Source organism: Gracilinanus agilis, chromosome 1, assembly GCF_016433145.1.
Source record: "Gracilinanus agilis isolate LMUSP501 chromosome 1, AgileGrace, whole genome shotgun sequence".
NCBI classification, from domain to species: domain Eukaryota; kingdom Metazoa; phylum Chordata; class Mammalia; order Didelphimorphia; family Didelphidae; genus Gracilinanus; species Gracilinanus agilis.
Window position 1 is genome coordinate 579399420 of NC_058130.1, and position 23195 is coordinate 579422614.

General features: G+C 39.4%; 1 protein-coding gene across 1 annotated transcript in view; it reads left to right on the forward strand.

Annotated features, from left to right (window-relative positions):
* Window positions 1–561: 561 nt before the first annotated feature.
* CNDP2 (carnosine dipeptidase 2) overlaps window positions 562–23195 on the forward strand; it is a 29860-nt gene continuing 7226 nt past the window's right edge. The window contains exons 1-6 of the mRNA XM_044658102.1: window positions 562–984; window positions 10227–10351; window positions 11762–11905; window positions 16558–16720; window positions 20328–20416; window positions 22299–22499. Of these exons, the coding sequence (XP_044514037.1) occupies window positions 10292–10351; window positions 11762–11905; window positions 16558–16720; window positions 20328–20416; window positions 22299–22499 (657 nt within the window). The 5' untranslated portion in view covers window positions 562–984; window positions 10227–10291. The remainder of the gene's footprint in view (window positions 985–10226; window positions 10352–11761; window positions 11906–16557; window positions 16721–20327; window positions 20417–22298; window positions 22500–23195) is intronic.

Sequence of the window (23195 nt, forward strand, 5' to 3'; positions counted from 1 at the left end):
TTTATTTGAAGCTTTTAAAACCACGATTCTTCGAGGTGGTTCATGATTCACAAGCAATCTTAAGAAACCCTTTTTAGATGATCTCTAAAGCTCCTTCTAATTCTAAAATCCTGAGTTGCCAGAAGAGCCACTTTGAGTTTTCCATCTGGCCCCAGGGACCCAATATATTCTTTTTCAATCTGTAAGAGGAAGAATAAATCCCAGGTGGATATTTTTGAAGAGCTGAGATCACAGGGTTTAAGTACCTTTGTGCTAGCACAGAGCCCTGCAAGAAAGGATAATAGGCACCTAGTAAATGGAGTCAGGAAAACCGGGATTCAGATATTACCTCAGCCGTTTACTGGATGTTTGACCCTGGTTAATTCACTTAACCCTGTTCGCCTGAGCTTCATCATCTGTAAAACGACACGGAAAAGAAAATAGCAAACCACTTCAGTATCTTTGCCAAGAAAACACGATTGAACAATAACAGAATCTTTGTTTTGACTGTGCAATGAACTGACTGTATAACGATAAAAGATGCTGACAACAATGAACAGAGATATTCAAAGGGACCGCTGGTGAACTGCAAAATACTTCCGGAGGAGAAAAATTCATAAAAGGGGTGAGCGATTCCGTCCACGAGTCTTCGGAACAGTCTTAACCCAACCGCCCTCCCCGGGGAAGGTCCCACACGAGGTCATCATTACAGCTCGTAAAGGAATTCCCAGCAGCAGGTCCTCTCTGGGCCACCATCCTTTCTAGCCCGGCCTGGGAGCAGCTCTATGAAAATAGCAAACTTAAGTCTCATTTCCAGCACACAGTTCCTCAGATCTCACCCTCTTACCCCAGGTCCCGCCCCATCACGGCCGAGTTGCTGTCAATCACCGAGAGAGTACATAGTGATTGGTGGAACGGGTAGATAAAAGGGCGGGCAAAAGAAGGGAGAAAAAAGGAAAAGAAAAAACGGAACACGTGGTACAGAAGTAGCTGCGGCGTTGAGAGGTAAGTGGAATCGCTCTGGGGGGAGGGGTTTGCGAGGGGCTGTTGACCTGGGACTAGTGAGCGGGGCTCGGACCTTCCTCTGTGCAGCGGGCAGGAGTCCACCGAGTTTCCCGTTACCTCCTCCGCGTGGCCTCGGGTTCTAAGTCCGGAGGAGCCTCCGAGTCCCCGCGGGGCTGGGGTGGACGAGAGCCGGGATGTCCTCCCCGGCCCGGGGAAGCGAAGCTGCGGAAGGTGCAGCTCCCCGGAAACCGGGGCCGAGGGGGCTTAAGGCCTCTGGCGCGGGAGTGACCCCTGCTCCCAACCCGCTATTCGTTTGGGCTGCTCCTGCTTGCACCTCCTCATTTTCCGCCGTGAGAGGATCCCACCTGGCGCCGGAACCAACCCCTACCTTCCCCCCCGCGGGGCAGGTGGCTCTGACTCAGCGTTCCCCTTGTGGGAGGAGCACCCAGATGTCTCCTCACTTATAATCGATGCCTCACCCCACCACCAACTCCCACTATTAAATTCACAAATGGTGGATGTCCTATGAACGCAGGATCTTCTTTTCCATATTCCTTAGGGTCTGCTTTGTAGATTCATTTCAATTTAAAAAATAATTAAACCTCCACTTTGGAGATTCTACTAGGAACCAGTGATCAAAATTTGAACTGGGCACCATATCTAACCCAATGGAACTTAATTTCATAGGGTGGGAATGAGGCAGTAATAAAGGAATAAAGTGCCATTTTGCTACAAACAGTACTGGAGAAATGCTTAAGGATAAGAGAAATCGCATTCAAGTTAACTTCATGTCGAAGTTTCCCTATTGTATCCAATTTTTGTGTCTTCCTCCCTTAAAACTGGAAGACCCAGGCGTATCCATTGAATTCGAAATAAAAATATTTTTGCTTTTGAAATGAAACATTTCATTCTATATTTGCCTTATGCATTGCCTAGCGAACCTGGGTAAATCTGAATCTTTGTTAAGGCCATCTGAGAAGATTTCTGGTGCACTTATCTATGCCGACCTTTGATAGTTTTTTTTTTTTTGTCTTTGTATTCCTACGGCCTAAAACAGCATCTAACATATATTAATAATAGCTATCAACTTTAGAGCCCCTTAATTTTGCAAGGCATGTTACAAGCACTGCCATTTGATCATAATCCTGTTAGGTGTTATCCCCATTTGACAGATGAGGAAACTGAGACTGAGATTGTAACTTTGTACAGGGTCCCATCAGGTATTTGTTTGAATCCATTCTTTTTGACTCTTAGTACTGGATTCACTACATTCCATTATACTGCTTCATGTAAAAATGCTTAATGAGTGTTAAATAAAGTTGAAATGGATCTGAATTGGTGAAGGATTTCAGGGCTAATATTGTAGACATGAGAAGAGAGGCAGCCTCCTTTAATGCATGGAGAAAAGCTGGTATGGGATGAGCTTCCTGAATCCTGTTTTGGCTGGAATTGGAATGCATGAAGGGGAGTTTTTGTGAAGGAAAGTGAAAAAGGTAGATTAGAGCCAGATTGTAGATTATTAAATTCCAAGGTAAGGAATTTACCTTCCAAAATATCAGTGGAGAAGTATTTATTAAGAGTTTATTTAATATTCGCCATCTTGCTGCTGAGCACTGGGGATAGACACAACGGAAAGGGGGAGGAGAAAAGTAAGGCAGTAGGTGGATAAGTTAAGAGCATCAAGGGAATTCTGGCTTTACCCAACATTTTTTTTTTCTTTAAACCCTTACTTAACAGTCTTAGTAATAACTCTAAGAGCAAGAGCTAGGCAAACAAGGTTAAATGACTTGCCCAGAGTCATACAATTAGAAAGTGTCTGAGGTCAAATTTGAATCCAGGGCCCCCCAAACTCCAGGCCTGGTGCCACCTTGCTGCCCCTCCCATCTTTTTTTTTTTTTTAAAGCCTTCTTAGTCCTAAAAAAGTGAGCTCTGTAGGTGGCCAGAAAAGGTGATTTGGTTGTCAGTTAATAATTCTAAATTAAATATTATTATGTATTATATTTAAGATGCTTTTGAGGCAGGTTGTACTAAAAGAGAAATGATGACTTAGAAATTTGAGAAATGCAAACTAGCAAATATGCCTAATGATAGTAAAAAGATAACAGCCAAAGAAATCTGTTTAGAATGTCAAAAGTCTCCTCTGAAGGAAGATTGTGTTGGAAGGTGTACTTAAGACTTAAGTTCAAAGTGGAATAAATTGCTGTTGTTGACCTACCAGGCAAGAATTCAGATTAAGTTGTAAGACTAAAAGTTCTTTGGAAGGCGAATTCTGTTTAACAGTGCACTAATTATCTGTGTGCACAGTAATTGTAGGCAGGGTCATTTTGAAGTTGGAGCACATTGATAAATAAGGTATTTAATCTGTTTTTACATATAAGGCAAAGTTTATCCAAAAAGGAGCTTTGAGGAAACTGATGAAAAGACCAAAATTTTAGCTCCTATTTAGACAATTGCTTACATAGAGAAAAGAGAAAACTTCTAATTTTACCATTCTAAAAGTCATGGGTTTGAACAGTTAGTTTTGTTCTTTTGACATGACTTTAAATGTAAATTGATCAAATGAGAAGTGATACTATTAAAAAACAAACAAACCAGAAACCTTACCTTTTGTCTTAGAATTGCTACAGATATCTGTTCCAAGACAGAAGCCATAAGGGGTAGGTAATTGGGAGTTAAGTGACATGCTCAGCATCACACAGCTAGGAAGTATACGAGCTCAGATTTGAACCCAAGAAGTCCAGACTCCAGGTCTGGCATTCTTTTTGTCCACTGGGCCACCTAGCTTCTCCAGTACCATTTTTAAAAAAATAAACCAAATTATCCAAAAGGCTGAATTAATTTATGGAGACTACTGCTTAGAGTAAAAGCTATTGGCTAGAATTGGAAAATTTTTTTCCTTAAACTGGCATAGCAGGTGCTTAATGTATTGAATTTTAAATATTGAGCTGAATTTGTTGTGATTTGTTGTGTTGTGATTTTTGTAGTAGAATCTTACAGGTAGAACTGAATGCTTATCTGTGGCCCACTTAATTACCCGTTCTTTCAAACACGACAAAAATCTTGGTCATTCATATTATGGTTTGGAGAACCTACTAGTAATGTCTCAGTAGCATTCTTGACAGTATTGTGTCAACAGCACACATTTTCTACTTGGTTTAAGAAGAACTATGCCCAAGGCATTGGAGATAAAGTGCTAAAACACCCAAAGATAGCCCTTATGATCCAGGAAATTATAGTTAGGTATAAGAGATAAAACTTATTGATCCTGGGAGGCCCCGGAACCTATCTCCTGGTCTGTTCCTGCCTCACTCTGCCATTTATTCTTTATTTCCCTTGAAGGAGGAGTGAGCCCCAGGTGAGGTTTTCATACATCTCATAGTCCCTATCTTAAAAATCAATTGATTGTCTTGGTTCCAAGCCCAAAGAGTGGTAAGGGCTAGGCAGTGGGGCTTAAGTCCTGTCCCAACTTTATCAGACCCAGAAAGATGAGGATGAGCATCATTTCATCATCCACTATAGATTTACTGGAGAGGCTACATGAAATATTGAATGGAAAACTAGCCTTGGAATCAAGCCTGGGTTCAAGTTTTCCCTTTGATGCATACAAGTTCCATAATCATAGGAAAAATCACTTAATCCCTCAGTGCCCTAGGCATCTCTGTTAAGACTGTAAGTTGTGGGGCAGTTAGGTATCAGACCTGGAGTCAGGAGGTCCTGGGTTCAAGTCTGGCCTCAGACACTTACTGGCTGTGTGACCCTGGGCAAGTCACTTAACCTCCATTGCTTAGCCCTTACTATTCTGCCTTAGAGTGAAACTAAGACAGATGGTAAAGGGTTAAAAAAAAAAAAAGCATAAGTTATAGAGAAGTTGTTGATCTATATTGATGAGGGAGTTTATACATTGAGAACTAATTCCCCATACCTGTTAGATCCAAATTAAAATATCTTTAATATTTTTGTACTTTTGGTCTCTTTCACCCCTAATATTTCACATACCCCTTCATGTATTATGCTTCTGGTTTTCTTATGGACAGTTGGCAGTTTGGTGAATAGGAGAGCTGGGGCCTAGAATTAGGAAGACCTGTTTCAAACATGATTTCAGACACTGCCTGCGTGACCCCAAATAAGTCACTTAATCCTGTTTGCCTCAATTTCCTCATATGTAAAATGAGCTGGAGAAAGAAATGTCAAAACACTCCAGTATCTTTTTCAAGAAAAACCCAAATGGGGTCATGAAGAGTCAGTCACAACTAAAAAGCTCAACCATATGGTTATAACATTTGTAATGCAAGGTGGCTAACAGAAACTTTTTGTTTCTGTAATTTCTAATAGTCACAAAATGTCAGTTAGAAGTCTTAGAATCTTCAGAAAGTCAGTTAGAACTTAAAGCTATAAATAGAGGTGAAGTTCCAACTGATGAGGCTTTTGCCTTCTGGCTTTCGCTGTGGCTGGAGGCCTTTGCTTTAGCTTAGCCTGTTAGCCTTGGCCTTTCAGCATGGCTTTGGCCTAATTGCATCGGGTATTCCCTTGTCTTGGGGAAATTTAGACCTTTCTCATTTCTCTGGACCTCTCCCTGACCTCTCCATCTACATTCCCTTCCCTTCCCCTGACTTTCCTTTGGGCCCTGGGTGGAAGGGAAGGCTTGGTGATTGAACATTGTGGGTTTTAGTTTCTATAGACAAGTAGAGTATTCTCAAATAAGTTACCCCTAGTTTTAGCGATTTAATAAGGACTTTACTTAAAGGCAGTCAAATTTCCCGACTGGGAGAGCAGGCTCTCTCAGTCTAAACCTCTCCTGTGATCCATCCCCTACTATCACCCCTCTCCCTAGCAGCAGTTAGAAATCCTGAACCTCTTTCCCTCTGACTAACCTGGGATTAATAAATCCCCTTGTTACCTACTCAAAGCCTCTGGTGAATCATTGTATCAAAGATTGAGGCAAGGGCTAAAGAGGGAAGGAATCATTTTCTTTTTATTTCTTGAGAGAACTGGGGGCATCCATCTTGGCAGGAAGTACCTACCCAAGACTTCCTCCAGCCATCAGTTTGACTGGCAGGGAGGGGCTCTCTTGACTCCTCCCTCAAGAGACTTTAGAAACTAACAAGAAAAACCCTCCAGAAAAAACCTAAACATTTCTTACTGGCCCTAATTTCCTCCCTGTATCCTCTGTCTCAAGCCTCTGGGAATAAACCTGTTTGAGCTGCCCTCTCCTACATACCCCATTTCCTTTATCTCCTATATACCTTCCCTTACCTTCATTCCTCCTCCATTCACCTTATAATCACCTATATCCCCTTTATCCTTCCTCACACCCAAATTGCGTTTGAGACCCACTTAGATTACTTTACTTTTTATAACATTAATTATAGCCTTTGATATTATTGATCATTCTCTCTTCAGCTTTTTAGGAAATACTTCTCTAGTTTTCCTACCTATCAAACTGCTCTTTTTTTCTTTTGCTCAGTGTCTTCTTCCTGATCATTCCTTCTGATGTCCCACAGGGTTCTACTCTGTTCCCTCTTCTCCTTTTGTACTTCTTCACTTGGTGAAACAGAATAACTGGTCAACCATCAGAAAAAATCTGAAAATAAATACAAAATACCATCCTATAGAGTCTATAGTATAGACCTTCCCCCTCTGTAAAGAAAGAGGGTGAGAATGTCTTTTCATGTCTCTTTCAAGCCATGTTGTTTTTTGTAGCATTACTTAGATTGGGGGGGGGGGGAAGGGGTTCTTCCAGTTTACATTGTTGTAATCATATTTTTTCCTTGATTTTGCTTACAGTCTGTATCATGTAGATCTGTTTATGCTTCTTGATATTTGTCATATTCATTTTTTCTTGCAGCATAATCTGTTATATTCATCAGCCAGCCTAATCAATGGATATATATTTTGTTTCCAATTCTTTTGTATTGCTATAAATATTCTTTGGCCTTCTTGGGGTTAAAAGTTTAGTAATGGAATCTTTGGGTCAATGGATATGGGCATTTTTATTTACTTAATTACAAATTATTTTCCATAATGGTTGTATTGATTTATTACAGCTCCACAAACAATGTACCATTTGTACCTGTCTTTCCATAACTCTGCCAACATTGATAATTTTCATCTTTTGCCATTTTTGCTCATTTGTAAGATGTGAGGTGAAACCTCAGAGATGTTTTGATTTGTATTTCTCTTATCAATAATTTGGAGTATTATTTCATGTGGTTGCTAGTTGTTTGTATCCTTTGACCATTTATCTATTAGACCATTGATTTTGGTTTTATATATGTATGTACCTGTTTATGTATCTTGGATACCAAAATCCTTATCTCATAAATTTGGTACAGATTTTCCTCATTCTACCACTTCCCTTTTAATCCCAGTTTCATGTACTCAAAATTAACTTTTTTGTAATTTGTCTCTTTCTTGTTAGGTTGAATTTATGGCCTACTTGTATCTGTGAGAGATATATGATCTTCTTCTTAAAGTCCCATTTCCATTTTGAATGCCTAATGGAATATGTCATAAAATGAGGATCTAAACCTAATTTCTATCATACTGTTTTCTGATTTTCTCAGCAATTTCTATCAAATAGAAAGTTCTTTCCTAAGTAATATGTATTTTTCATTGTACCATAGATTTAAATTCAGGTTTTAAACACTTGTTTATTGTATGAACTTGGGCCTAGTCCAGTGATGGTGAACCTATAGCACAGGTGCCAAAAAAGGCATGTAGAGCCCTCTCTGTGGGCATGCCTGCAGTTGCTGGCCAGAGTTCATTACTAGAAAGCCAGAGGGACTCGGTAGGAACTGTTCCCCTCCCCTCATGTGCCTTAGGACATTCCTCACTGTCCAGCAGCCCAATGGAGTGCTTCCTCCTTCCCCTGGGGGGGGGGGGGGGCGGTGCAATGGCTCACATGTGCATGAGGTACCACACAAATAGCAGCCTATTGAGTCTGTGGTGAAAGTGATTTCTTTGATGGGGTTGGAGAGGAGCTAGGTTTGAGGGAAGCAGAGCTCACAGTGTGGCACATAGCTGGAAGGGAGTGGAATGCTCAGGCTACTCTCCTCATGTGCTTCTCATCACCTGCCCAGCAGCCTAGTGAGAGCCCTTCCTCTCTCCCCTGTGTGGGGATGTGGGGCACGACACTTGGTCTCTGGGAGGGAGATGGGGAGGGGAGGACCTGGCACTCTGTCTCTAAAATGTTCCCAATCACAGGCCTAGTCACATTATCTAAGTATCAGTTTCTTAATCTTTAAAACTGGGACTAAACTGTCTTCTGTCTATTTTATTAGGTAATTCATGAATATTAAATGAGAGAACTTTGTAAAATCACAGAATCTTAGAAGGAAGAAACTTTTCAGGATGTCTATACCAGCAGTATCAAACTCAAATGAAATAAGATCCCGTAGGTCACATCTTAACTCAGAAAATCACAGATTGACATTATCTATACTGTAGTATATTTGTATTTATTTTGCTTAATATTTCCCAATTACATTTTAATCTGGTTCTGCCAGTCCTTTTGCTGGCCAAGTTTGACACCTGGTCTGTATTAACTCTGATTTTAAAAAGAGTCTTTTCAGCAGCATGTAGTTATCTAGACTTTGCATGAAGACTTCTGTAAACTGCCAATTTTGTAGAGATGTAATATTTAAACATTTTATGAGTAATAAAGAAACATTTTATGATAGAGGGAAAAAGATCTTGCTGATTTAGATAAAGGCTGCATAATTTTAAGATCTATAGGTGCTAGGGCCTATCACACCAGGTTCACATTAGCTGGGGGGTTACTTTTAAATATTCCATTCTCTAGGAAGAGAGTTTTTGAAGAGAGGGAAGGCGAATGCTGGAGACTGGATAATTTTGGTTCCTAATCACCTAAATCCCAACTGCAACTTTTAGGTGCCTTTGGGAATTGCTGTAGTATTGTGATAACTCTCCCAGTCTGTTTAAACAACTGCCACTATCCATTTCAGAGGCAGAGAAAGTCATCTTTCTCTTTAAATCACTTTGTAATCCTGAAGTATGAAGAGTGTCATTTAACCACAATATGTCAATGCATAGGCATTAATCTGGCACTCCACTTCAGAACATGACTGATTTAGTGGATACTCACATGCAGCAGCTGCAATTCTAGAATACTTAATGTTACTTCAGAGCTCATTTGCTCAGTATGTCAACACTGCTCCTCAACCAGGACTGCAGGGTTTTGATAGAGGAATCTGAATTCCCCAATTGAAGCAAGTTAGGATAGCTGAAGAAGAGGAAGTTACAGCGTCAGAAGGCCCAATACCAGAAGTAGTTTTTTGTTTTAAATTTAGCAGTTTATTCAGGGGAAGAGGTTTTCTCTCACTTTACATTTCTAATGTAGGGTTAGTTTGATCAGTCTCTTGCATGAGAAGCTTTCTGTCAAAAAGATTGTTCTCCTGGAGGACCTGAACCTGAATGGCTATTCCCTATGTTGAAAATGTTTTCTCTTATTCCTAGTTCAATCTTGATTTGAGTGTGGTATTTTGCTTTGCTGTCTCTAGAATGAGTCACATGCATTTGATCCAAAGTTCAAAGGGTTATTATCTTTATTGTGTTTCTCTCTCTCCCTTTTCTCTACTCCCTTCCCCACACAGCCCCCCAACTATTTCCTCCTAAAATCTAGTAAGGTAGTTCATTTGCTGGGCCTTCTCAAATTGAGTTATTTCCATAGAAACTAGCAATTTTTTCCTTTTAAAAGGATAACAATCTCATATAAACAGGAATGAAGATAAAGACAATATTATTTTACACTGCTTTCATTTTCATTTACTATTTCTTTAGTGAGTGTGTGAATAGAGAAAGCTAATTTCAATTTAGGAAACTTCTGACTCAAACAATGGCCCTGTGTAAGTCATCTGACTTTTTGGTACTAGGCTATTGTGAAAGACTGAATCGCAGTGGAGGCATTAAGGCTCATCTGGGGCTCCTCCATATTCCTGTTGTTTTTAAATTCCACACCTACCTTTCATCTAATGCCATTGAACATATTGAGGTACATTTTCTCTTCAAGAAAAAATATAGCAGTTATAGAGTTCAGCTTATCTTACTTTTACTTTCCCAAAGCTTCTCTAGTGTCACTGGAAGAAAAACTTTTTTTCTTTCTGATGTTGCAATTCATGTTCTTGTATTTTGCTTTTGTAATCTTTTCCTAGAAGGGTGGAGTCAGAAGTTTTATGATAGGATATCAGTGCCTTCAGATTACACGGTCTTTGTTACTGTTACAGATTTCAAGCATTGGACACTAGTCTTTTCTTCTCCCGAGTTTCCAAAGTCACCCTTGAGTTAGAAAATGCCGATCCTCACCAACCTATTTAGTCATATTGATAAACATCAGGAACAATACGTAAAGGTAAGAAAATATTCTTTAATCTGCATTAAATGTTTTCTAATGCTTCCCGTTAAGTGTGACTTAATTTAGTAAGTTTTTAGATTTTGTTAACTTAGAAAAAACGCAGAACTATTAAATAGTCATAAAACCACTCTTTAATCAAGGGAAAGGGATGAGGGCCTCTTATGCAGAGCTGCTGAGTCTAAAGGAACACTGCTTTGCTCTGCTCCCTGATCCCCCTGGGAGTGTCACCGCGCTAGATGACCACTCCTAGGGACAAAGGAAATTGGGGAACTTATATACCTTTTGGGAAGATACAGGGGCTGGGAGAGATGATTGACTTTATACTGACAGGATACAATCAAGCTAGAGAAAGGGATCATAGCTAGAGGCTAGGGTGTAGGGGAAAGGGACTGCTTACACAATGGATACTAAAGGAATGGTCCCTGCCCCGGTAGTCTTCCCGGGAAGGGTCTTTGATACTATGGGGAAGACTACCTAGGACAAAAGGGTATTTAGCATTTACCCTGGGGTCTATTATTCAGTCTGCCACCACCAGCCTGAGATTCCCTTCAGGGTGGATTCTCACGAGAACAGGGACCGAGCACAAGCTTTGGGGGTCTCCAACCTACAAACTATTTCTAAACTTGGGGTTCATCATACCTCACTAAGCTACAAGTTTGGGAACTCTAGATTCCATGTCGACAATTTTTAGATTTATCTCTAATTTGTGTTGCTGACTAGTGCTGACAGGTTTTTAAATCTTTTTAGTTTAGGAAACCTGATGCAACTGATGTTGGAAACTATTTAATTGTTCAATTTGAATCTATTGAAGCCTCGAACTCCAAGGTTTTTAATCACTGGTATAAAGGGGAATTGATTTTAAGTGAACTTTGTTCTTGTGTTTAGAAGACAAAAATGATAGACTTTTAGAGCTGGAGCTTCTAATGAGATAATATTTAAGATGAAACCATAGTTTTGTTTCACAAGATTGTACTTTAGAGAACTGGGTTTTGGAAGAGATGGCATTGGTAAAAAGCTAGAATGATTTGTATGGAATCCCAGAACTAAAGTGATTAGATATTTTCAAGATCTTTTGCTTATGTGTACATATTTTTAGGCATTACTAAATATTTTTGTGGACTCATGTATGCCATATTAGTGTGTTATATTCCCACTATTAATTGTGGATTTTGATTAAAATATACTTTACAAAATTGATGCTATGTTATAATTCTTGAAGAATGGTCAGTTTAAAGCATAGAAGAAAAAAAGAACTATTGATTCTTCTAGTTAATTTAGTCCCAAAGGAACAGTTTTGACTAGACTTTCAGTGCCATCACTGATATTAAATGTTGTAAGCTTTTGCTACTGTTCTTCTTTTATGAAATAGCATTCCAAAATCCATGCTTGTTTGTCATCCACAAACAGAAGCTTGCAGAATGGGTGGCAATCCAGAGTGTTTCTGCATGGCCAGAGAAAAGAGAAGAAATCAAACGAATGATGGAAGTTGCAGCTGAAAATATAAAACAACTGGGTGGGACAACTGAGCTGATAGACATTGGGATGCAAAAGGTATGATTGAAACAATGGGCAAAAAGTACTTTTAAAAAGGGTTTTTTTCCAATTACATGTAAAAACAACTTCTTTTGTTTATTTTAAGTTCCAAATTCTCTTTCCCTCCCCTCCCCTTCCCTGAGATAGTAAGTAATCTGATTTTACATTTGCAACCAAATGCAGCTGGGTGGCTCAGTGGATTGAGAGCTAGGCCTAGAGACTGGAGGTCCTAGGTTCAAGTCCGGGCCTCGGACACTTCCAGCTGTGTGACCTTGGGCAAGTCACTTGACCCCTATCGCCCACCCTTACCACTCCTGGGCTAAGGACGGTCCCTAGCCCAGATGAAAAAGGAGGAGGGTTGGGCGTGGGGCTAGCAACCCCACCCTGTAAAAAACTACATCTGCTAAAGAAACTGCAACCTAAAGTAGGGGCAGCTGGGCTAGCTCAGTGGATTGAGAGCCAGGCCTAGAGACGAAAGGTCCTAGGTTCAAATCCGGGCTCAGACACTTCCCAGCTGGGTGACCCTGAGCGACCCATTGCCTACTGGTTGTGGCCCTATGCTCCTAGAATGGAGTCCCAGGATAAAAAAAAAAAAAAGACATAAAAAAGGACTTTCTTGAAAGCACAAATAATTGAATCTTAATTGAGGGACTCTTAGAACTTGCCATGCTTTTAAACATTTTGGTGGGAAACTATTGCTAGTTTGCGCTCATTTTTTTCTCCATTCCTTTGGTGTCAAAACTAAAACTGCAAAGAATCCTTGGAGGCCACTTTTCCACAGTGGCATGCAATCAAAAGTAGAACAATAGGAGCTGGTTCTCTCTGGAGACTATCTCCAGGGGAGAAGGGAGAAGAGAGAGAGAAATTCCATGTGAATGAGAAGTTGACAGTGTGAAAGGGGCCATGAATGGAATCAAAGATTCCATTTTATTGAGCATATAGGTCCAATGTTTATACAGTTTCTATACTCTATGATCAAAGGAAAATAATATATCAAGAGCATATATCCTTGGTGCCAATTAAAGTGTCCAGCTGCAGTTAGGAGTACTCTTCACCCAGTGGTAATCTTCAAAGTTTCTTTTGGTCTGTCATTGCTGACACAAGGATTTCTTTAGAAATACATAAGTACCAGGGTCATTTGTCTTAGAGATAGAGCTCATGGTTTGTGATAGGAAGTTAGCTGGTCAGGATGTTTTGAGCCTGAAAATGTAAGATTGGATGAAATTGTGAAAAATCTTAAATAGAAGAGAAGATTTGTTATCCTACTGGTGGAAGGCAGTGCTTCTTGAGCAGGAAAGTGACCTGATCATAACAATACTTGAAAAATACCAATTTAGATGTTTTCAGATATGGTCCATATATTGACTTGATTTCTTCAACTATCCTTGTTATAAGGGAGGACTTTTTTTTTCTTTGACAGATTTAGTTGGGCAGTCATAGATTTAAAAAATAGAAGAGTCAATGAAACATTTAAAAATACACAGAAGGGGCAGCTGGGTAGCTCAGTGGAGTGAGAGTCAGGCCTAGAGACAGGAGGTCCTGGGTTCAAACCCGGCCTCAGCCACTTCCTAGCTGTGTGACCCTGGGCAGGTCACTTGACCCCCATTGCCCACCCTTGCCACTCTTCCACCTATGAGACAATACACCGAAAGTACAAGGGTTTAAAAAAAAAATACACAGAAAAGAGTAGAAGGAAGTTCAGAAAGAGATAGAGACAAGAAGGGCAGTTTTGCTATTCTTGTGTGAACTATTATACACTTCTATTACATATAGTTTGGATTTTTTAATAATAAGCAGTTTCATTATTATCTTTATATGTTGAAATATTTGGTGTTTAATTTTAAGAATTTCACCTTGCTATGTAAAATGGATTAGAAGAGTGAGAAACTAGAGGCAGGAAGACCAGTTAGGTGATTATTTTAGTCAGGTGTGAGGGGTTGATTATCTCAATTTGGTTGGTGGCCATTTGATAGAGATGAAGTTAGGAAGATTAATGTGGACCAAACCAAGTAAACAAGAAGAAATCCATGTTGAAGACAGTAAAGTTTTGAAGACACTGAATGATCTTTTTGTAGATATCTTAAGGAAATACCAAGCAATTAGAATCTCAGCTAGTATCAGCTACTTGTAAAAAAAGAACCTGAGATGATCTCAGCAATTCCATACCTATGTACCTACTTTATTATTTATATTTTTATTAAAATTATTTACCCATATCATAAGTACTCATGGAAATGGAAAGGAGGAGGGGGAGGGTTTTGCCAATTATTTTTCTATACATCTTTCTAGTCATGCAACTAAGAGGAATATAAGATTCCGCTGAAATTTCTAAATAACAAAAACATTTAGCTCAGAACAGTTTTAAAAACTCTACTGTGTTTTTCACGTACATGCTTAGAATGTACAAGATTCATTGATGAATTTATAGAGTGTTGCTCAGTGATTCTCTGATCCCTATCATTTTTTGATCTAGTCTCAGAGGAGAAAATGGTTCTTCTTAATGAGGCAAATCCCTCTACTTGCTTCATTGTGACCCTTGATCACCCATCCATCTAATGCTCAGTCTCTCCCCTCTACTTATTTTTCCTTTTTGCATACAGATATACTTTGATCTCCCCTACATTAACCTTCACTTGAGCTCTGTTAGATTTCTTCACTTCATAAACGGATTCCTAGAATTAAAAAAACTTTGTTTGCTTATTACTTCTACTGCCCACCCCTTGCAGTCTGGTTTTTAATCTCATGACTCTGAGACTACAACCTAAGGTCACCAATGATCTCTTTTCTCTGGCCTACTTGTGCCTGTGGAGCTGTTAGCCTCCCCTTTCTCTTGAATATTCTCCTCTTGGGTTTTATTTGCTGCTGCTCTTGTTTCCTTTCTGCCTAAATGACTCTTTTCTCAGCCTCTTTGGCTAGATCTTAACTCTTAGCCCCTGTCCTGAATCCTAAATCCGTGGCTATGTCCTGGACTGTTTTCCCATTCTAGTTTCTCTTAGTGATATCTACCATGGATTCACTTAATGCTCTCTGCAGGTGTCTTCCAGATCTGCCTATCATCTCTTCTATCAGAGCACCAGTCATGCACTGCTATCTTCCTTAGATAGCTATCTCCACATATGTCCCACTGACATGTCAAACTGACGGTATCCAAAACAGAGAACATATTTAATTTTGCCACAAAATTTGTCCTTCCCCCTATTGTCAGTTTTTACTGAAGGTACTACTAAACTTCTGGCACCCCGTATTTATCAGCTTGGTCATTCTTGATCTTTCCCTCTTCTTTAACTTCCATTATCCATTTCATTGCTGAATCTTGTCAATTCTTTCTCCACAATATCTCTCGGAGGTATCCCTTCCTTTCTACTCACAGGCCCTTGTCACTCTTTCTTGAACTATTATTAATGTCATTTCTTAATTAGTCTCACTACCTTCAGCCTCTTTAATCCACATTCTGTATAGCTGACAAAATGATCCTCCTAAAGCACAGGTCTGACCATGTCATTACTCTGCTCAAGAAGCTTCACTGACTTCTATTTTCTTTTAAATTAAAATATACACCCTAATATTTATAGTCTTTGCATCCCAGCTCCAGTCTATCATTTTAGGCTGATTAAAAATTAATTACCCGGGGCAGCTGGGTAGCTCAGTGGAGTGAGAGTCAGGCCTAGAGACAGGAGGTCCTAGGTTCAAACCCGGCCTCAGCCACTTCCCAGCTGGGCAAGTCACTTGACCCCCATTGCCCACCCTTACCAATCTTCCACCTATGAGACAATACACTGAAGTACAAGGGTTTAAAAAAAAAAATTAATTACCCTCGTAAACCCTTTAGTTTAACCAGGCTGGACTATTTGGTTTTTTTTGTTTGTTTTGTTTTTCTGTATGTGATATTCATTTTCTTGCCTAGCTCCTGAGCCTGAAATGCCCTCCTTTCTTTTCATATCTCAGCTCAAATGCTTTCATCTCCAAGAAGTCTTTCCTGATTCCCCCAAATATTATTTTCCTTCCCTCCCACCCCAATTATTTTCACTTATTTTGATCATTTTTTATTTGTGTAAATGACATTTTTCTCCTTATCAAATGAAAGCTCCCTAAGGGCAGGAATGGATTGTTTTGGCTTTTTTATGTGTTTCCACCACTACCACTTAACATAGTGCTTTGCACAGAGATACTTACATGTTTGTCCAATTTAGTTGTTTATTGTTATTAAGGCACAAAACAAGGAGGAATGTATTTGCCAAAACTGGTGTTTGCTTTGGTCTTTGAAAATGACCTATGCTAAGTCAACTTAGAAGAGAGTTTTCCTGTAAATCTCAAGGTCCTTAAAGGTGCTTACAAAGTAAACTGATTGCTTCATATACTATAGAATACTACAGATAATTAACTAATGGAATTAGAGAGTACATGCTTATAACCAACTTTCATTAATTTTGGTCGATGGGAAAATATTTTTGAATTAATGATTTAGTTGAACAAATTGTTCTTACCCAAAGTAAACTATTTTACATAGTTTAACAGATACATTTTCAAGGAAGATATGAAGATTAGAAGCCACTTAGTGTAACATAACTATTTAACATTCTGTAAACAATAACCATGTATGACTGTCTTTTGGGTATTCGAATAGCCTTTGGCTACTAGATACAATTAACTGTTTCCTTTTTGACTCTTAGCTCCCTGATGGCTCAGAAATTCCTCTTCCTCCCATTCTACTTGGCAAATTGGGCTCAGATCCCCAAAAGAAAACGGTGTGTGTTTATGGACATCTGGATGTACAACCAGCAGCCCTGGAGGATGGCTGGGACAGTGAACCCTTCACATTGGTAGAAAAAGATGGTAAGGAAGAGCAACAGTATTATTTTTTAACACTTGTTTGGTTTTGAGGTAACAACATTTTTCCTATTAAAACCAAGGGAAGGTGGCTCAGTGGAGAGAGGACCAGATCTAGAGACAGGAAGTCCTGGATTGAAATGTGACCTTGGACATTTCCTAGCTGTGTGACCCTGGACAAATCACTTAATTTCAGTTGCTTAGTCTTTACCATTCTTCTGCTTTGGAATTAATACATAGTATTGATTCTAAGAGGGAAGGTCAGGGGTTTTAAAAAAGTGGGAAATGTTCCAAAGCTTTAATTTTGGTAAATCATTCAATGTGACTTTGCTTTCATCTTCAGTGTAGGGTCTACAGTTGACAGCTAGCAAATAGTTTCCTCCAAAAATTAGTTTGTCAATTATTGCTTGGATTTTGGACCCCATGTTCCCATAGAAAATGGGAATTAGGCGGCCAGATGGTGCAGTAGATAGAGTGTTGGAGCTACAGAAAGGAAGCTCTGAGTTCAGTCTAGATTCAGACACTTACTAGACCTGAAATCCTGGACAAGACACTTAATTGCTTTCTTCCTCAGTTTCCTCATCTGTCAAATGGCACCTACCTCTCAAGATTGTTGTCAGGATTAAATAAAATTTTTTTTGTAGACCCTGAAACACTTATATAAATACATAATAGTTAGGTTCCTAGAATAGTTCACAAAAATTTAACTAACCTGTAGGAAATAAGAAATCTGAAGTCTAATCACAGCATTTCCATGGGGAGAAAATGTGCCCAGAGTTTCATCTTGAGATGCTAGGAGCAAAAATTCTCTTCCTTCCCTTCCCTGCTATGTGGTGGGGACTTTCTTTTATTTTAAACCATTAAGAAAAGCTACTACTTAGTAGACTCTAAACTGAGTAAGTAAAGAATGTAAAGAGCATAAGGAATGCAGATAGGAATTTGGGAAGGATAGTACAACCGAAAAAGGAAGATTACAGCTATGGAATATCCATTTTTCCAGTTAATACCATGGTCCCTCACCCTGATCATGTAGGCCCTTTGATTTACTTCTGCACTAGCAATTATTTTCTAGTTGTTCCTTTTCCCTTCTGCTTATTGGCAATAGGTGAATTAGTTTGCAGTTACCAAATAAAACATTTTAATTGTGAAGTAAGAGGACTAACAATAGGTGGAAGTAGAAAATACAGCAGAAGTGTTGTACTTTCTGTTCTCACATCTATTCATCTGCCTTAGCCTCAGTCTAGTTTGCTACACAGGTTGCACCTTCAGAAGAAGCCTCTTAGAGAAAGAAAAGAGTGGGAGGTATGTGGCTGATTTGGGGGCTTTAGGGCTAGGAGGGATCTCTTCGGTCACCTTGTCCAGTACTCTTTTAATTTAATCCAGGGAGGGTAAAGTACTTGCCTGAGCAACAAAGAATAGATAAGTAGCAGAGCCAAGATTTGAACCCAGGTTCTATAACTCTAAATCAAGCAAGTTTTTTCCACCTTGCCATACTGTTCATTTCTGCCCCAGTATAAGTGTGTGTGTGTGTGTGTGTGTGTGTGTGTGTGTGTGTGTGTGATTTTGGTGGTGGTAGATCCAAGCTGAAGAGAGCCATGTCACTGACCAGAGCATATCCTGAAATGAAGCATTTCTGCAACTGTGGAATTACAGTTAACTAAGTTTGACCTCTCAGATAGAAAAGCGGTTATAAATGTGGGCCTGACCACTGGGGTCACTATAGGACATCCATTTCCTTTAGCTCAGCCTGTCTGTTTGGCAGCTTGTTTGCCACCCTTTAGCTACATACAGCTCTAAATGGATAGTTGTAATGTAAAAGAAAATCCTCAGATCTCCCCTTTAGGGACCCCCTTATGCTCTAAGGACTGGCTTTGCAAGGCTGACATACCCAGAAGCTTGCTACAAACAGGGTGACCAATGCCCCCCTCCCTTCCCCTGCACCTGCTGGGACTCCAGGACAAAGCAAGTGGTTCCACTTTCTAGGGTGCTGTTACTTCCCATGCTGTGACCTGACAAATCCATGATGGATTGATGTACCGTCTGTACCATACTAAGGACTCTACAAGTCTGCCTGACCCCTCGCTGTCTGTCCTTGCCTATGTTCTGATGCCCGTGCTTGCCCATCATGTTTGTGTTCATAACCCATTGAAACCCTGATTGTGTATGTATCATACATGGAAACTTGTGTAGGTATCATGTAACCTATGGAAATCCTCCCCGATTGATGGTGTATAAAATACCCAGAGCCCCTTCCCACGGGCCCAGAACTGTGAGGAAAGATCTCTTCTGGGTCCTCGTGTGTGTACATAATCATAAATCTTCCTTCCTTACTCTAAGTGACTTGTGGTTTCCTCTCACCTGGCTAAACAGAAAGTTCTGTAACACTAAAAGAAACAGATACCAAGAGAAAATGGACATTATATTAACAACGTGATTATTATTAATGGGTGTATGGGGTGTTCAGGGGCCACTAGCATTTCTGGTGTGAGGGTTTGCTGAGCTCTTTTCAGGGCTGCTCTTTCACCTTTGACCCATCTCTCACCTGTGGCTCCAAGAAGCTGCAGCAGTCCCAGCCCAGTAAAACTGTCTGGACAGGCCCACTAAATCAGGCTACCAACAGAGCAATAGGTGAGGTAGGGGGATATCCACCCCAAGACTTCCCTGGCAGAATGGACAGTTGAGAGCAGATTTTTTGAATGGCCATGAAAGCAGCTGAAACAAATGCTGTAGAGGACACGGAAAGCCTGCTTAGACACGGAAGATGCCAAGGTCATTCACTGCATCCCAGGTCATCACCAGTCCTCCTGACTTTTTTCTTTGCCACTGAGGTTTGGAGTTTGTGCAGCCCTGCCTCACTTAAATCCATTTCATTGACAAGTTAAGATATCACCCCATGATGCCATAGGTTCTCTTCAAAAACAAAGGATGAGAACGAAAGAATCTCTTGAAAGACCTCAAGTTACATTTTAATGTTGTCAAATAGTGGCTAGCATAAGCATTTGCCATTTCTTCCTGATGTTCATTGCTTTTTCCCCTCATTTTGTTGCTCACCACCACTACCACCCTTCTGCCCACTGCCAAGTAAACATAGAAACAATTTTTAACATTTGTTTTTTGGCATTTTGAAATCCAAATTCTTTTCCTTCTCCCTGAGATGGCAAGCAATCTGATATAGATTATACAGGCTATATATGATATTCATTTCAAAAAATGTCAGCGTCTTCTGCATAAAAATGTGCTATGTTGAGAGAGAAAAAAGGTAGAAAAAATATGATCTTGTAATATAGATGGATAGTGAATTAAACTTTTGTAGCAGTGACAGAGTTTTATGACCATTTATCAGTGATACTGGTCAATTATGCACCTGCTTTTAGGTAAGTGCCCTGGTTATAGACATCTGACATGTGTATAGACAGCCTACTTAGACATATTTCCTTGTTAAAGATAGTTCAGAAAAGAGATAATCTCCTTAGGGGATGAAATGAGTGCTTCTGATTCAGAAAATGAAGTTATATCTGGATTCAAGAGTCAAAATATTGGATTTTTACTTGAAATGAACTTTTCCTTCAGTCTTATTTGTGATTCCCCACAAATTTGCTGTCATTTCTTCTAGGAAAGCTGTATGGAAGAGGTGCAACCGATGACAAGGGACCAGTACTTGGCTGGCTAAATGCCCTTGAAGCTTTTCAGCAAATAAATCAGGTATGTCAATCACATTTTTCCAAGTGTACCTTGCTTCCTAAGTAGTACAGGATAATCATCCTTATTATATAAAGATTGAGTCCTTGGAGTTTGAAACACAATTCCATAAATCAGCACTAACTCAAATCACTATGCTTTTTTTCTCTCATTAACTTCTGATTTAAAGTTGAATTTTAACTTTTAGTCTGAGTCAAAACTGGTAGTACTGGGGACAAGGTGGGTGGCATGGTGGTAAAGGAGTCAGGCTAGGATTTGGGAGATCTTGGGTTTAAATCGGGCCTGAGATACTTCCTAGCTGTGTGACCCTGGGCAAGTCACTTAACCCCCATTACACAGTCCCTACCACTCTTTGAACCAGTACATAGTATTGAATCTAAGACAGAAGGTTAGGGTTTTAAAAAATTTAAGAAGATGAGTCCTAGAGAAGTTGAGCAACTTGACAAAAGGCAACACTTAGCTTGAGGTCTAAGAGTCCTTTGAGTTACAGAACTGCAGAATTTGAGAGAAAAGGAGCCGTGTCGTTATGCAGCCTAACTCCTACATAAAAGAAATCCCTATTGTTCCCAAGGGCTGACTCTGGCAGGGCTTCTGGCTCTATGTCCTTATTTTCCCAGCTCAGCTAACTATAGCCATAAATTAAGTAATAGTTTAAATACATGAAGGAAATGGAATCTACAGGAGCTCTGTGATAAGTTCTCCTGTAATACAAATATAAGCTCATTAATTGTTTGGAAGGCTTTGTATATTTGAGCATTGTTTTTTCTTAAACCAAAGGTTACCTGAAGTGTTTTGAGTGGTAGTTAAGATCTCCTAGTAAAGGATTTTAGTTCCTTGAAGACAAACACTGTTTTTAGGATTTTTTTCTTTGTATCTCCAGTACCTAGCATGATGCCTTGCTTATATTAGGTGCTTAATAAATATTTGTTGGACTGGATTAGAAAGTCAAATAGCATAATTGGAACATTGGCCTAGTCTGAACAATGAGCCTTTGCAGCTTTGTGACTTTTTCTGCATACCTCACAGAGTTGCTGTGAGAATTTCAATAATTAATTATGTGAAACTTATTTGAAAACTGTAAGGAACTATATAAATATAAAGTGATGATGTTTTTAATTATTAGTCTTTTTAGCAGATAACTTAGATAAATGCATATTTAGCATCTGAAAAAGAAGAGAACTGTAAATCAAAGGGATTTTGCCCATCTTTCAATGAATTGAATGATTCCAATATTGCAAATATTGTTTTCATATTATAAATTACTAATGGTAATTATTTTATGACCCTGCTTTTATTTTTAAATAGTTTATGTAAGGATAGGCTACATTTGTTTTAGCTTTGGAAAGAAGAAAAAACTGTATAGGGTGGAGATCTGTCCTTTCATGTTCAGACCTCTTTCTGTTCCATGTATACATAGATGTTCATCTTATTTTGTGTTTATTAAGTTCAGAATAAAAATTAATTTAAAATATAAGGTAACTTATATACACTATATTAGAGACACTTCCCACTTGTACATTTCTTGATTGAATTTATCAAGGCAGGGATAGATCTATAAAAGAGTCTGGCACTAGTTGTACATATGGTGACTGTATTTTCTGAAACAAAAATCAGGACATCTGGTCTGAAGAGGGAAACTTTTTTTTTACAAATAGAGTTTCTTCTCCTGAAATGAAAAAAATCTGAGATTTATGATCACTATAACAGTATCTCCAACATTGATGGTCTGACTTGGCCATGATCTATCTTAGATATCTTGAAAGTATGACTTATAAAAATTTGTGGTTTGAAACATACTTTTCTCTATCTTTAAGATAGAGAAGATAAGCTATAAAAATAGTCAGAAGCTGGATGTTTACTGAGATTTCTTATTTTATTTTCAAAGGATATCCCTGTCAATGTCAAATTTTGTCTAGAAGGCATGGAGGAATCTGGTTCTGAAGGCCTGGATGACTTGATTTTCTCTAAGAAAGATACTTTCTTCAAAGATGTGGACTATGTTTGTATCTCTGACAACTACTGGTTGGGGAAAAAGAAGCCCTGTGTTACATATGGCCTCAGAGGAATTTGCTACTTTTTTATGGAGGTAGGCTTCTGAGTTTCATCCTTGGCCATTTCTCCTGTTTCCCCCCAAGACATTAAGGTAATGCTTATATTTGATATAATAGCATCGAGATTATACATTTAAGCAGATTGTTCTTCTGGGCAAACACTTACTGTGCTGTATTCATGTCTTAGATACATACCTCTGATGTGCAGAGAGGTAAAGCTTCTGGCTCTGTCAGCCATCAAAACCAGGACTGAAATCCATAGGTTAAAAAAAAAACACACAGCAGTCATAACTGAAAGAAAATATCCTGAAAACCAAAGGTTTCTCCCAATGTGATGTGATGGGTGGAATTCACCAGCTTAGAAGCTAGCAGCTCTCTCCCTGATTAGTAATGGATATATACCCTCTGCTGCTTGGCAGGAAAACAGACATACAGCAAAGAAAGGCAGAAAAGAACTTAGCAGACAGCCAAGGTGGCAGCAGGATTGTGAATTTTAGGTTATTTTAGAAGCAAAGGGGGGAAAGTATCATTATGAAGAAACAGAATAAAGTAAGAACAGGGGGCAGCTGGGTAGCTCTGTGGATTGAGAGCCAGGCCTAGAGACAGGAGGTCCTAGGTTCATATCCGGCCTCAGACACTTCCCAGCTGTGTGACCCTGGGCAAGTCACTTGACCCCCATTGCCTACCCTTACCAATCTTCCACCTATAAGTCAATACACAGAAGTTAAGGG